The 14563-nt window shown below is 49.6% G+C and overlaps 1 protein-coding gene across 2 annotated transcripts in view; it reads right to left on the bottom strand.

Annotated features, from left to right (window-relative positions):
- The window catches only part of GPC3 (glypican 3), a 127828-nt gene that overhangs the window by 109765 nt on the left and 3500 nt on the right, over positions 1–14563 (bottom strand). For both annotated transcript variants that reach the window (XM_064518327.1, XM_064518328.1), the window contains exon 2: positions 11525–11686. In XM_064518327.1, the coding sequence (XP_064374397.1) occupies positions 11525–11686 (162 nt within the window). The remainder of the gene's footprint in view (positions 1–11524; positions 11687–14563) is intronic.

Raw genomic sequence — 14563 nt, 5'->3', positions numbered from 1 at the left:
GAATTGATTTTTATTGCCAGCCCTCCACGCACACAACACCGTTAGCTCATAGGTTGCACAGAAGCAGCGACCAGCTACAGTGTCTTTGAGACTTTAGGACCAATATTACCAGCAAAAGTTTTTTCCTCTTTGTAAGGAACCCCATGAACCTCCTGGGCCTACATTTATCAGTAAGTCAAAAAGGTTTAATCTTGTTATTGGCTTTAAACAAAAAAAAACAACCCCAGCACAAAGAATGCAGGAGAATCAGGCAGTAACCATCACTATTGCTATTTTTAGCCGGTGAGAATATTGCCAGCCTTGAGCCCTTATGAGACAAATAACATCCCTTCCCAAACATTAATAAAAGTTGAGGCTCTTCCCAATCGCCTGGTGGGATCTGTGTATGAGATGCACTCAGGTCACGTTCCTCTGCAGCCGAAGGGCAAGCGCCTTCGCTTCGGAAGCTGAGCTCCTCCTGTATTCGCATGACTCCCACACCAGGACTCAGGGCCAAGCAGGAGCAGTAATGCTGATGTTTCATCGCGCATCATGCTCCGGTTGGCAACACCACGGAGGGACATTGGAGCACAGAGCCAGGGCTTTGCGTTATTTTAGCCGAGCCTGTGCCACGGCAAATGCTCAGCTCCAAACTCTCTGTGGTCAGACTCAGCTATACACAAGGGAAACAGCGGAGATTTTCCCATCACTTCAGCTTTGTTGCAAGACCTTAAACAGCCTCAGGGTCTCCATGCCCTACAGCGGTCCTCTGGCCAGGTGCACCACGCTTTCAGCACGAGCGTATTGCCGAGAGGTCAAGCGCTGCGGGGTCTCCGGCGGAGAGCCGCACTCCGACACACAGCACTGGGGAAGCGCTCAGAGCATCCATCTGCTCAGCTGAGGAGACAAAACCCCTCCTGTGACAGGCAACGGGGACAAGCTTTGGCCACACGCAGCTCTGATGCTGCCCTGTGTACCCAGAGGGTTCACCGGGAAGGGCTGGGGACACAAAGCCCTTCCTAACTGCAGGAAACCAGCCCATGTTTCGGGATCCCAGCTTCAGCAGGGAGCATCCAGCTCAGTCCAGAGCAAGGAGAGAATTTGCATCTCTGCTCTCTTCTGCACCTATCACTTAAAGCCAAGCACAGGAAGCAGTAACGTCAGACTAGAGGGATGTTGGCTGGCTGTAAGGTCAGAAACTGCTCCCTAAAACTTTGCTCCAGCCCACTATCTCCAGGAGACTGTTGGTCCACACACCACTGGTCAGTGCAACACACCAGTGAACCGCAGCTGGGCCGTACCACAAGGAGCAGCTGGTAAACCTGCGGTTACCCAGCATCAGCCAATACCAAGACACGTAGATGCAATCGTAGCCCAGAGCCGCGGTCAGGCTGCCTGTGACCCCAGCGCGGCAGGGAAAGGCGCAGCGCCCGCCCCATGCACAGCCATGCTAAAAGCCTCCAGCGACCCCACGGCATGTCCAAGCGCAGGTGCAGGTGGCCTGCTGGGGAGATGACGCTACCCCTGCTATTGCCATGCGATGCTATGGTCCCCCTTCACTCGGCTCTTGGATCCGACCTCGCTGCAGAAAGCCAGGAGGGGAAAGGAGCAGCCTGGAGAGAAGGGGACACCGCAGGTGGCTGCAAGCCATGGCAGGAGCTTTGGCCAACCTTCAAGCCAGTGGCCAGCCTACCTGGAGACCGCAAACACCAGAAATATCAGTCCCACCAAAGCCTCCTGGGTTCCCAGAAGCTTGTGTAATAATGTGTCCAAAAATAGGCCCTGCAGTGCATCTTCAGCAACCTAAAAGCGAAACATTTCTTCCCCATTAGGCAGCCTTCTCCCACACACACGCCCTCAGGGTACTCCCTGCACCAGAGTTTCCGGTGCTGCTGATGTACGGTAAATTATCTGCTGATGCAAGGGAGGCTTCCTCCACCCTCGGGTCACAGCTGACTTGGGCGGCAATCTGTGTCACAGCCCCAACAAACCCACTGGACAGTAAAAACAGGCTGGAGACTCTTCTAGTGACTCCAGAAGCTCAGCAGCTTGGGAGACGGGACACGGGCTCTCTCCACTGCACTGGGTTCGTTGGAGCACGGAAGGACACGGCCACCCCCCCCAACAGCTGCAGAGCTCCCAAGCCCAGATTTAATTTTAAGAGGATGAGGAGCTGATCTGGACACAGCTCGGTTTGCTGCTCCTGCCAAGCAATTGGTCTGCTCAGGCTTGAAAAATTAAACTCAAACATTTAACAAAACGCAGGGAAGATCCCACGTCCATCAGCATCTCTGGCGTTCACGCTGAATGGATCCGCTTTATTTTTCCACTGAGCAGTACATACTATGGACCCATCAGACCCGCTCGTCTGCTGCTCTTTGATGTTGGAAGGTGTATAGAAAAGTGTGCCTCATCTGTACCGAAAGAATAAAGCTAATTTCACACTATCAAATTTGAGTGGTGAAAGATATTAGACTAAAGCACTCATATGATTTTACAAGTTTTTAAGAATAAAACCCATCAAAGCTTGAAAACTGTTATCCTTGGTACCTCCAGTGTGTCCCAAAGTTACACAGGCTGCCACATAGCAGATAATCCATGCAGCACTGCTATACACACTAGCGCAAAAAGGTCTCATCTGCCCTCACTGTTTGAGCAGCATTTCTCACAGATTAATATACTTCCATGATAAAATGAAAGATTATAAATTGCTAAAATTGATTTCACATCAGTGATGAAGTCGCACAGTGAGTAACACACCTGAGGTGACCCAGCTTGCCGGAGGGTACGTGAAACCACAGCACATTGACAGTTTAATTGGCTCGGCAAGAGTTCATATCCCTCGCATGAAATGCACCATTGGCCGTTTTATCGCTATATATTATTGCTGCTTTAAAAGTAAAGTAGATGACAATCTGGCAGGATGTTTTCTTTGCAGAACCAGGCTCCTGCCACTGGCTTTATTGGTGGGTGTAGACTTCTTCCCCCTTCCTCTCCAACAACACTTGCATTTTAAATACTTTGCACAATGAAAATGACTCTCTGATCCTCTCTGGCCAAGAGATGGAAAATTCTGGCATGCTCATTTCTGTATGGAAACTACCGAAAAAAACCCATAAACATCCTATAAACGTTTGAGGGTAGCATGACATTTATAGCAGCATCCTACCGCAAACTAGAAAAACATAATTTGACTACTTTATAGTATCAGGAGGCATTTAAAGCATGCTAGTACTTGAACTATCAAGGAGAGTAACTCCCAACTCAAAACATAGTTACGGAAAGCAACCCCTTTCCAGAAGCAGAAGGCTCAGAGGAAGGTACGGGTCCTCTCACTCCGGTCATCTCGTGTCCTCCCCCTTCCCAGCCGGGAGGGCAGCGGCAGAGCCGGCAGGCGATGGTCCATTGGCAGCAGAAGGAAGGCCCCTCGAGGCTCTTGATACTCAAAAAAATAAAAGATTTTTTAAAAACAACCTCCCTTCCTCTGCACACCCTGGGCCTGAATCAGGGACCCTCAAGCCAGACACCAAGCGCAGCGTTTAAAAACGCTGAAGCAGCATGTAAGCAATTACGGGAAGCCCCCTATTAACCTCCAAGGCTCATTTCCCCGCGGAGGGAACGGGCGTCAGCAGGATTCAGCGGCAGGGGACCGGGACCGGCCCCACGCTCCCGCGGCCGGCGGGGACACGCCGCACAGCACCCGCGCCTCGGCTCCGGCGGCGAGGGGCAGAAACAAAAGCAAAACAAGCGTCTTTCCGAAACCTCCCTTCCCAGCCGCGCGCGCTGTCACGCGATACTTCCAAGCCGTGCTTTATGCGGCTCGGGAGGGCAGTTTCACGCCCTAACTCCCGCATGATGGATTTTACAATTTGTTAAAGAAACTCATCAATCCTCAGCAGCCATTTCTAATGCCCAGAGCTTCCACAAACTTCTGCGTTTTGCTGATCCCCCAATTTCAAATCATTTGAAACTGCTGTTCCTATTACAGCTCTGCTCCTAAAGCTAAGCATTATAGCCCACTCCAGACTGCCAGCTTCATGCACGGGTGTAATAAACTGATTAACTGTGATTTATGAACAGTAAGTTCTGCTCATTTGAAGGGAAACACATTACTTCCACCGACCAGTCGTGACAACTGGAGATCTCTCGCTACGCAGACAGCTCTTTCCACCTACCTGTAATCATCAGATCAGATCATGGTTATTAACTGGGGAAACATATCACCGCAGTTTTCCACAAACTTCGTGCATCCAAAGCATCTGGCAGGAACCACTGCCAACAGCAGAACGCTGGTCTGAATTGCCCCGGGGAGACAATTCCTATTTTAAATACGCATTAATAAAAACAATAAAACAAGAAGCTTTCAGAGAAGAGACCCACCACTGAGGGTGTGCAGAGAAGGATGCACCAAGGCTTTAGTTAGCAAAGGCCTGAACAGCAACAGGAACATCAGAGATCAACTTGTAATGCTTATTTAGTTGCAGAAGTCTAATGAGTTTTAACATTTTCTTCCCAAAATGAATTTATTCTCTGACTCCACTCTAAATGTCAGCTTAGTATTTAACTAAGGGTTAGCATACACTGGAGCCCCTGCCTCAAACGGCACCGCAGAGGCTCCAGGGCCGCAGGCGGTTTCACGTGCACCGTTCCTCCCCCAGGGCCCTAGGCCAACTGCTCCCCTCTCACTAGATTGGACTGTAACTAAGCACGTTTCTTTCTGCATTTATTCAGTTTAACACCACGTTCCCCCTGCCCTGGGAAGCGCTGTGCACGCGGACAGGCCGATGCCCAGGCTGCAGCTGGACGCTTCAACGGCCTCGGAGGCAACTTTTGGCAAGTTCCTCCTGCAGACGCTCTCCTTCCCCAGCGCCGCTGCCACGAGCGATGCAATTGCAAATTCAAGGGAAGGATGAGGTGCTGCAGGATAAACTGTGTTTACAGGCAACTCTCTGTCCTTACTCACCAGCAAGAGACAGGGATGAACGAGCCTCCCCCCTGCAACGAGCCCATGGAGAGGGGCCGACCCTCCTCTCTCCCAGAACCACGTCACACAACCAAAGCCACAACGTCACCAAACCTTAACGCACAGCATTAACGCTAAACTGCTAATGGTGCAGGTTAAGCCTAGCTTTCCTAAACTATCTCACAGCTATCTCACAGAAACCTGTCTAAAAGCAGGTTGCAGGCTAGTGGGAAAAGAAACACAAAGTTTGCAATGCAACACAGATTTAAAAACGCAACTGCGAATCTCTACAAGACCAAACCCAACAGATTACGAAAAATTTTCTGACAGTGCAGTTTAGGAGTGGGGGAAGAAAGAAAACTGAAGAGCCAAACTCCCACTCTTACTTAGCTCTGCAAAACTACAGGGCATCAGAGGTGAAATACCATTCAGCACCTGCAGACACTTTGTTTCATCAAAAACCAAAACATAAAATGTATTTACTGACAGATAGCAAGTCAAGAGAAAATGGAGATTCAGACATCTTCAAATAGTTAAAGCACAAAAAAAAAAAGTTATTTCCAGGAACCCCACGGCTCCGCCGGCCCTACGAACGCTTGTGTCCAGCAATCCCCGCCGAGCGCAGGCAGGCTGCAGAGCAACAGCTAAAGTGCTCAACCTCCACAAGAGAGGTGAAGAAAGGCAGCAAGGAAGGCAGCCGAGGCCTGGACAAATACTGCCAGAAGCAACAGACTTCCCCGTCTCCCAACCGCAGCAGCGCAGAGGATGAGAATATTTTGGGGAGCAGCTCGAGTACAAGGCACGGCTAATGAGCATGCTTCGATTAATCGCGTAGTATCTGGAACCGTGTGTCCAGTAATTACCGCCAGGGCTGGAAGTAGCAGCTTGTTTTGGGAAACTTCTCTCGTCTGGCCAGCTTCCTGAGCAGGGAAACCCCTTTGGAGAGCTCAGCAGAAGCAGCGGGTTTGCTGCAGCCTGGACCTTAACTGGAGAAATCCGTTCTCGGGTACCCAGGGACCCCCGAGTAACAGCACTGCGAAAAGCAGCCATTTTTCCCAAGCACGTGACTTCCCACGCAGCATCGGGGATCAGCGCCCGCCGCGGCCGGAGCACCCGTGCTGCCTGCTGAGCACGGGACCAGTCAGCACACGCGTGCCCGCAGCCCGCACCGTCCTGGGTGCGGATCACACCGCAACGACCATCCTCCCTCCACGGAGCCAGTTCAGCTCAGACCTCCCGACTCCCCGCCCTGCTCGCCTCCGCTGCTTTTCACATGCCGATTCCTAAATTTTCAGGCTAGAGGCTTCTCACCACCATCTCCCTCCCCACGCCATAAGCCACGGCAGCGTGCAAGCCATACAAAGCCGAAGTTGCTCAGGAAGCACGGTGCTACACCTGATACTCCCTCCTGCGCTGTCAGACTTAATCAACTTAGAAGCACCGGACTATTAAATGCACCAAATAACAAGAGATGAAGCCTACACAGCAGCGCTGGTGTCCCCAGCATCCCTTCCCAGCAATTAACTTGCACCAGCTCTCATCACGCCACCAGTCTCTTCCCACCTCATGGATGCTACATGCATCTTAGATTTATCCGGCCGAGGCATAATTAGTAAAGATAAAAGTTTCTATATAGGTAAACCTCTGTAATAGGGAGAGGAAAAAAGAACTGCAACTCCCTCACCTTGACTCTAAAGCAGCAACAGCAGCTCGTGAAAAATGAAAAGCCTTGAAGGATTCAGAATAAGACTCTTGGAGAGACAATCGCTGATCTTTTATCTTCCAGACTTCAAGCAGAATCAAGTTCTTCAAAGAAAACCCAATAAAGCCCAGACATTTTCATCATAACAAAATAAATAATTCAGTCATACTTTAGAGGACTCCGACATTAGGATTGGCTATTTGATATATTTGTGGCTTAGGTGCCTCTAAACTGATTAAAGATAACCTGATAGAAGCCTGCAATGTCAAAGCTGTCTTCATCCCCGACAGATATGAATGGATAGCGTAAATGACTATAAATAACCAAAATGGCTGCATTTATGCCTAATGGAGGATTTACAGCCTTCAGAGCTGCCTGGTAGGGCTAAGAATTACGGCTCTGCCTTTATCCTCCTGCAGCACAGAGGAAGAGATGAATCGAAGTCCTCCTCACACCCGCTGCTTTGCCAGAGCCACCGGGAGCTCGGCTCCGGAGGAGAGAAAAACCAGGACTCGCCCATGAATAGAGAACACCAAACACCTCGAGGCAGTTTGTCTGCACTGAGGCGATCATTGCCTTCCTAGGAACTACTCGGAAGCAGACATCCGCAACGCCCCTCAAATCTCCGCAGCCCCCGCAAGCCTCCCCGGGTACCCGAGGGCACTGCATGTGTTTGCCGGCTCCCACTTTCAGAGGGCTAAGGGCCATTGCCTTGGATAGGAAAAAGATCACGCCTTAATTTAAGGCTAGCGGATGTCACCAAGGGGAATTTAACTGCGGCATCCTGGCCACATTCCAGCTCAGGTAACGGCACTCCTGCCTCCTCGGTGTCCCCCGTATCTCCAGCAGAACCCCTGCAGCAGCGGCAGGACACCGAGATCCTGCTGATAGCTTATTTGAGCAATCATTAAAATAACGCAGAGAGCTTTCTCCATGAGCACACCGCACGACTCCCGCAGATGCGCCCCTCGACCGCGCTCCAGGCTTGCTGGGAGGGGAAGATTACCGGCAAGCCCTACACGCAGCAACGCGCACCCATCTTCCCTCAGACAGTCCTTCGGTGCTTAATACTGCCACATTTCCCCCTCCTTTTTAAAAAAACTACATTTTCCCTCGGCAAAGAACGAGGGGGCACGTATCAGAGAGTGATGTACAACTGAGGAGCTGATACAGCTCTAATTTTGTTACCTGCAGTGCAACACTGTCAACATGCAAGAGAAAATTTTATGCCACCAAAAGAAGAATCCTGAACTTAAGAAGTGAAGGAAATATCAGATGTGATGAATATGCACGCAACCCACCCACTCCCCAAATCCCCGCACCAGACAGGAGCGGAGAACTCTAAAAAGCGGAGGGAGGAAAAAAAAGATAAAAGGATTAGTTGAGTAGGAAAAAAGATCAAAACCTAGTATTTTCCCATGCAAGTTTACCTGCGATTTTAACAACACTGAAGTATTTGTCACAGATTCAGATTGGATATTTAGGAAATCCGTAAGGGTTTATTGAGGGCTTTTTGGGTTTTTTTTAATAGAAAGAGATTAGGTGATGGCAGGGCCACAAATCCCCCACAAAAAGTCAAGCTGTAAGGACAGAAGGAAGAGGAAATCGCAGGCATGGCTCTCGCTCTTTGCCGCAGCAAGCTAGCTGCACAAACTCAGCTAGCCACTTTGGATGAGAACCCCCGAGCAAGAGCGAGCATCGCTTTTAAAAAGACATATGAGCAAGTTCTGAACTAATGTAAATTAGCCTGGTTCCACGATATCCAGCATAGCTGTGATCAGCCAAGGACCTGAACCGGAAAGTGCAAAAATGGGCTAGATAATAGCATGGTTACTCTGCATGAAATTAAAAAAAAGAATACCTGCCCACAAAAAAATCCGAGAGTAAGATTTAACTGCAATAGAGGCAGCTACAATCAATTTTAACACTGTCAAACTCAGCAAGTTTCCAAGGGATTAAGTCACTACTTAAATCATCTTCATAATTTTAAGAAATGCCTTTAAGATAAGACCAGGCACTAATCGTACCATTTAAATTTAGGGAAGGGGGGATTTTGAGGAGGACTGTTTTCCCCCTTAACTGCAATAAAGAAAGAGCCCAGGGGTCTAAAACTAATAATCTAATAAACTTTGCTAAGTGAATATTGTAACAGATAGCGCTGGATGAGAATTTCTGTAAATGCCAGGCAATTTCCCTTGATCTTTATCAGCGGAGATGTAGCCCCAGCTTCAGCAGGAAGAAATTAAATTTAGTGCAAAATAATAACATCTGGCAAGATTTTGTTTGTCAGACTAGCAGTCCCTTACGACGTGGGCTAGAGATATTAAAATGAGCACTGAGGGGCTTCACTTTTGTGTTTTTAATGAGCGGCATGTTCCCACACCAACACATCGCCCTGCTTCAGGCAGCGGTGCAGGTGCCCGTCCTCGGCGGAGGGTCCCCAGCGGACGCCGGGTCCGACCCACCGCCGGGCGCGGGAGCACCGCAGCCCGAGGCCACGGACCCCTTGGCTACGCAGCCCGAGACGGGTGCCTGCCCCACGCGGGGGGCGGCGAGAGGGAAGGGGGACTCAGACCGCGGTATGCTGGGTCCAGGTGCAATTTCTGGAGCTGGAAAAGCCCGGGGCTCTGCAGCTGTCAAAAATAGGCAAACGGCAATCAAAAGATCCACCTAAAAAAAGGTGTTAATCTACTGTCGCTGAACATCTACATTTAAAGATAACAAAAGTACCCAAATTTGGAAGACTAATGAATTGTCCTTCTGAGTCCAAAGCACTTTATATAAGCTAATTAAAAACTCCTCTATGGCTCCAGTTAGAAATTCCTCTTCTGCAACAGCATTACAAAAGATCTCTAAAATGAGCAATGAGCTTCATTAGCAGAGCGGTCAGGGATATTTCAATGAAACGCTTTTCTGCCCCGACAAGAAGAACGGCAATTCACTGGACCAAGGCTTTTCAGAATAACATTGGCTTCAAAACCCTCGCGTGCGGAAAGCGCTCTCGTGGCCAGGATGGTACCCGTGGTCGAAAATCAGAGCAAGGGATGAAGCTCTCTCCAGAAGAGGCAGAAGGTCCATAGCAACGGCACCTGCCTCCACTGTGTGTTGTACACACAACTTTGGATTTCATTCCTTGCGCAGTAAAAACTCCAAAATCGCAATGTTTTAGTCAAGCGGTAGCAGAGGAGGCAGAGACTTGGTATTCCAGCCAGCTTGTTCACCGCTTCTGAAGCTAGTCCACATTTCCTACGCCTATCAAACCAGCACCTCATCAGTTTTACCCCATTCGGTCTCGCAGATTGGAACTGAACGGTCATTGCATTAATAAGTACTACAAAAATAAAAAATACTGCTACCTCCTCAGCGTTTTATTTGATTTTACTTTCACAGAAACACAACACATCTGAGACATGGACCAGAACAGAGCTTTGCCACAATCCCACGGGCTTTGGCAAGCTTTGGGTCTTGCTGTTAGCGAGGCATGAACAAAAATAAATCAGATCGTTTCACAAAAATATCAGCATGAAGGAAAAAAACGCTTCATTGCTCGTGCCTTCTTTTTTAAATATAGGCAAAAATGCTATTAATATAGAACAATGCTTTCCCAATATGAGAGCGCTCAACAAACAAGCGATCATTTCACTGCACATTAACCATCGAGGGGAATAAGTTTTGCTAGCGTAAAGGCTCTGAAAAACGCTTACAAATTTAAGCGACAACACAAACTGGCACGTATTTGCAATAGAAAGTGTTTGTCAAAGGTCAGTTTTGCTAAAAAAAAAAAAAAAAAAAAAAAAAAAAAAAAAAAAAAAAAAAAAAAAACAATACTTCATGTTACGGACAGGAAAAGAACAGAGCTCTCGCTGTACAGCACGGCATCAGGTTACCAAGCAGCCCAGCACCCCACGGCAAGCACGACAGACAGCGCTCGCGACCACCGCAACCTCCACGGCCCCCACTGGGAACAGCCAACCTGGGTGGCAGGTACCAACAAACAAATTTCCATTAGATGCTCACCAAGCGTTACACTGGGGTAACAGCCAGATCATAGTGCTGCGAGCTGCTCTTTGGAGCTGGCGGAGTCAGACAAGATGGTGCTTAGGCAGATTGGTCAATTCTTGGAGAAGGGGGGGGTTCATTTATTTTTAAATTTGCACTTAAATAGGCTTGGCCTTCAAATTTACATGCGCTGCTTTAGCTACAGGAACAGGCAGGACAGCCCGTGCGGAGCTGCCCTGCAGAGAAGCGTGGGACATGCTCCGGGCCAGGCGGGAAGGAAAGCCCAGCCCGGCTCTGAATACTCTTCTTCTCTCTGGGAATCGGGATCTCAACAGCATCGAAGGTTCACACCTCGGGATGCACAAAAGGGTGCTACGGCCAGCCTGCTCGCGCCACGCTTGTGCGGGGGCATCCTTCGTAACAGAGGTCCCAGTAAACGAGCAAAGTCTAACGAAGGACAAAGGCTGAAGCTTTGGCTCTGGACTAGAGTCCAACCTGGGCCTGGGGCTCTCCAGCGTCCAACTGGAGGCAGGCACAGGCGAGGACGGACACTGGAACAAACCGCACCAGTTCAGCCCTATTACAGCCAAAACGCAAATCTGTCTTTCCTTTTAAGCCAGGAGATGTAACCATCCCTGGAGCTCAGCGCACAGCACTGAAAGCCATCTCCCCACTTACCATCGAAGTGAAGCAGAGGAACGTTGGCGCTACATGGTGGGCAGATACAGCTTTAATGCAACAAAAGAAAAGGCAAGCAAAACATACCAACGAAAAGAAAGCCTCCAGCCACCCACGCTTCTGAACGCCACGTGCCGAGGAGGAAGAGCAGAACCACCTCCTCCTCCTGCCTGCGCACGCCTGGACCACCCACGGGCTCCCACCTTGGAAGAGGGCGGCATTCTGAATGACAAGGAACTTCAGCTCCATGCTGGCCGACTGCAGGAGCTGCTCCATATTCAGACGGGCTGCAGCCTGGTACTTCTCCTCCATCTTCCTCGAGCAGCACGTAGAGCCTTTCGGGATGCATACTTGCAGATCTGACCCTGGAGACACACACAAGAAGGGCAGAGACCTTGCATTAGGACATGGAGCAGAGAGGAAGCCAACTCTATGCATCATCGCAGTGACCGTTTGGGCAAACCCACAAAGCTTCTGGCATCATTCCTGAGCGAGGAAGACGACGTGCTAAGGCAGAGCTGGGACTGTTGGGAAACGGCCCCCAAGAGCGTGCTATGCAAGGATGCCAGCGCAGATGCTTGCTTTAGCCTGACACGCTCCATGCACAGACGCGCTGGTGCTGAGCAGAGCGACGCAGAGCATCGCTCCGTTGTCTCCCGTATGCCTGCGGGCACATTGGTACGGAGCTGCAGGCAACCAGAAGAGACCAAGGAGCGGGAGATGGAAGGAAGAGCCAGCGTTTGAAGCTGTGGGTTTACAATGAACACAGCAATGTATGCAGTTCAACACGCAGGTTGTGACTGTAATTTGCATAAAGACTTAAACAACAACTGTGTTATTTGCCTACAATCTCCATCCTTTCACATCCACAGCAATGATGGCAACAGTTGCAGGACTCGACAACAGGTTGGTTTTTTTGGGTTTTGGGGTTTTTTTTAGCACATATTTCTCCAAATGTGAATATATCTCAAGTTCTCCCACAGATCCCCCAACCCATCCTTCCTCCATCACAACAGGCCAAGCCCAAGTCCATCACTCGGCTCACCCAAGTCCCGCTGCAGAGGAGACCCTGCGGCACGCACCGAGCGCTGCACAGGCAGGCTCTGTCGGGGCAGCAGACAAGCGCCTGCACGGACACACGGACTGCATCTCCGCTGCTTCAGAGCGCTGCAAAAATCGCAGGCACAAAGCAAGAGAAACATCACTAGCTTCAGCATCTCGAGCTGCAACTGGTTGCAATACTAAACTTTGGCTTTTGGAGGTTCCCAAAGCCGTCGCTCCTGGGGGTAGGTGAGGTTAGCTTTCATTTCAGAAGCGCTGTTAGCTAAAAGGTCACAAAGAGAACCAGGAAAGGCATTCATCTTTTAGGTTCAAATAACAGGGTCATATAGAACATTTGCACCTCTTGGCCTAAAATGTAATAGTTTCAGTTTCATACTTTATGCAGGTATTTCCTGACCCAGAAGTGCTAAAAGTGGCAATACCAAATCACAGTCACACAAAGTCATTCTCACTTTCAATAGCAAACTGTGGTCCTGTAAACACAAATGAAGTAACATGCCCATATCGAAGTAAATAGCCCTTATCATATAAAATACATCTAATCTGAGGCTCCTAGTATAAACCCAGGCAGTAAGCAATAACTCCGTTAAGACATTACTGAGACTTGGCTATCCAGGGCCGGACATCAGCGGGAACCTCCCATTTCATACTCATTTCTGCTTCAGTTCAATAGCCTCCAGGCATGCCCGCGCAGCGACGCTGCCCAGGAACAAAACGAGGAGCAGCAACAACGGAAACCTGCCTCTCTCCAGCTCCCGTCCCTTCCCACAACGCAGGCTAGAAAAAGCCAACCTATTTCAACGTGGTACCTGCAATTTGTGCCGGGTTAAGCGCCTTCGTGCGTGTGAAACACAAGAGCTGCGGGTCCTGCTAAACCACGCACGCCCAAGGCTGGACATGAGCCGGGTGTCTGACCACCGTCCCGCGTCCAGGGGGGCGACCCAGCAGCTCCCACCCCTACCTGCTGCCTCAGTTTCCCCTTCTGCAAAATGGGTCATGTGGCACGAATTTCTTCACAGTGTCCTCCGACAAAGAGCCGGTATTATTGACATCCAGAAAGCAAGTCTCGCTGGTACATGGGCTACGCTATTTCAGAGAAGCACAGCGACAGGTATGTCACGCGTTGAAAAAAATAACACAGCCCATAAAATCACATAAAGAACTAACAGCAAGACACTGCATTAATGAAAGAAGTGGTTATATAACAGCAAGTTAAAGAGGTATTTTAAACCCAAATCTAAGTCAATTTACAACCAAGAAGGCTTCGCATGGTCACTTTAACACTGCAATACAGCCATAAATTTTTTTTAATACAAAGCTTATTTCCTCCTACATTTATTATATTAGGACACATTTCAAATTAAAAAAGAAAAAAAAAAGCCTTCAACGATTAATGGAAATACCAATATAGAAAAGTCTTCAGGAGTTGGCAATTAAGAGATCTGCACAAGTGAGAGCCAGGGATAGGAAGCAGCAAGGTCACCTCCTCACCTCCCATCCTTCTTTTCAGCAATTAAGCCCATTTCTCCCTTCAAACGGATTTTTATTTTTGTGAAGTAAGTAAAAAGACAGACACCACGCTGTCGCAGAGCAATCAAAGGGGCAGGAAAGAGCCTGGGAATCAACTCTGACAGCTTAAAACGTTTTATAGAGATAGCCAACTAGCACTGATGACCGAAAACGTCGCGGCACGTGTAACGGGTCAGCGGAAGCAGGGCAGGCTCTTATTAGCGGCGAGGGACAAGGTGCTTTTTGGGGCAGAGCATCGCGGGGGAAAGCCCAGGAGACTTGGTTTGGGTGACGTCCCACCTCCGCCTGCCAGCGGTATGATAGCTCTTTGCTGTATATCGCTTTCCCAAGCGGAAAGCAGACCCCAAACAGTCCCGTTCAGAAGTCCCACTAGCAGGGAGGGAGTTTTGACGCTCACAGCCAGCCGGACCCCAGGACCCCCAACGTCCCCCCAGCCCAGGCAAAGCCACCCATGAAGCAGGGACAGCACGTTTCGGCTTGCCAGGGCACACGGGCTGCATTCACGCCAGGGCAAGTCAGACGGCCGCACATCTGGCTCCATGGAGGCAGCAGAAGAGATGTTATGAGCCATCAAACCTACCCCTGCCTCCCACTCTCCCCTCCAGCATCTCATCTCGCTCCACGACCTCCAGCGATAGCTCTCCGCCAGG

This window comes from Dromaius novaehollandiae, chromosome 11, assembly GCF_036370855.1.
Source record: "Dromaius novaehollandiae isolate bDroNov1 chromosome 11, bDroNov1.hap1, whole genome shotgun sequence".
NCBI classification, from domain to species: domain Eukaryota; kingdom Metazoa; phylum Chordata; class Aves; order Casuariiformes; family Dromaiidae; genus Dromaius; species Dromaius novaehollandiae.
This window is presented reverse-complemented; position numbering and strand designations above follow the sequence as displayed.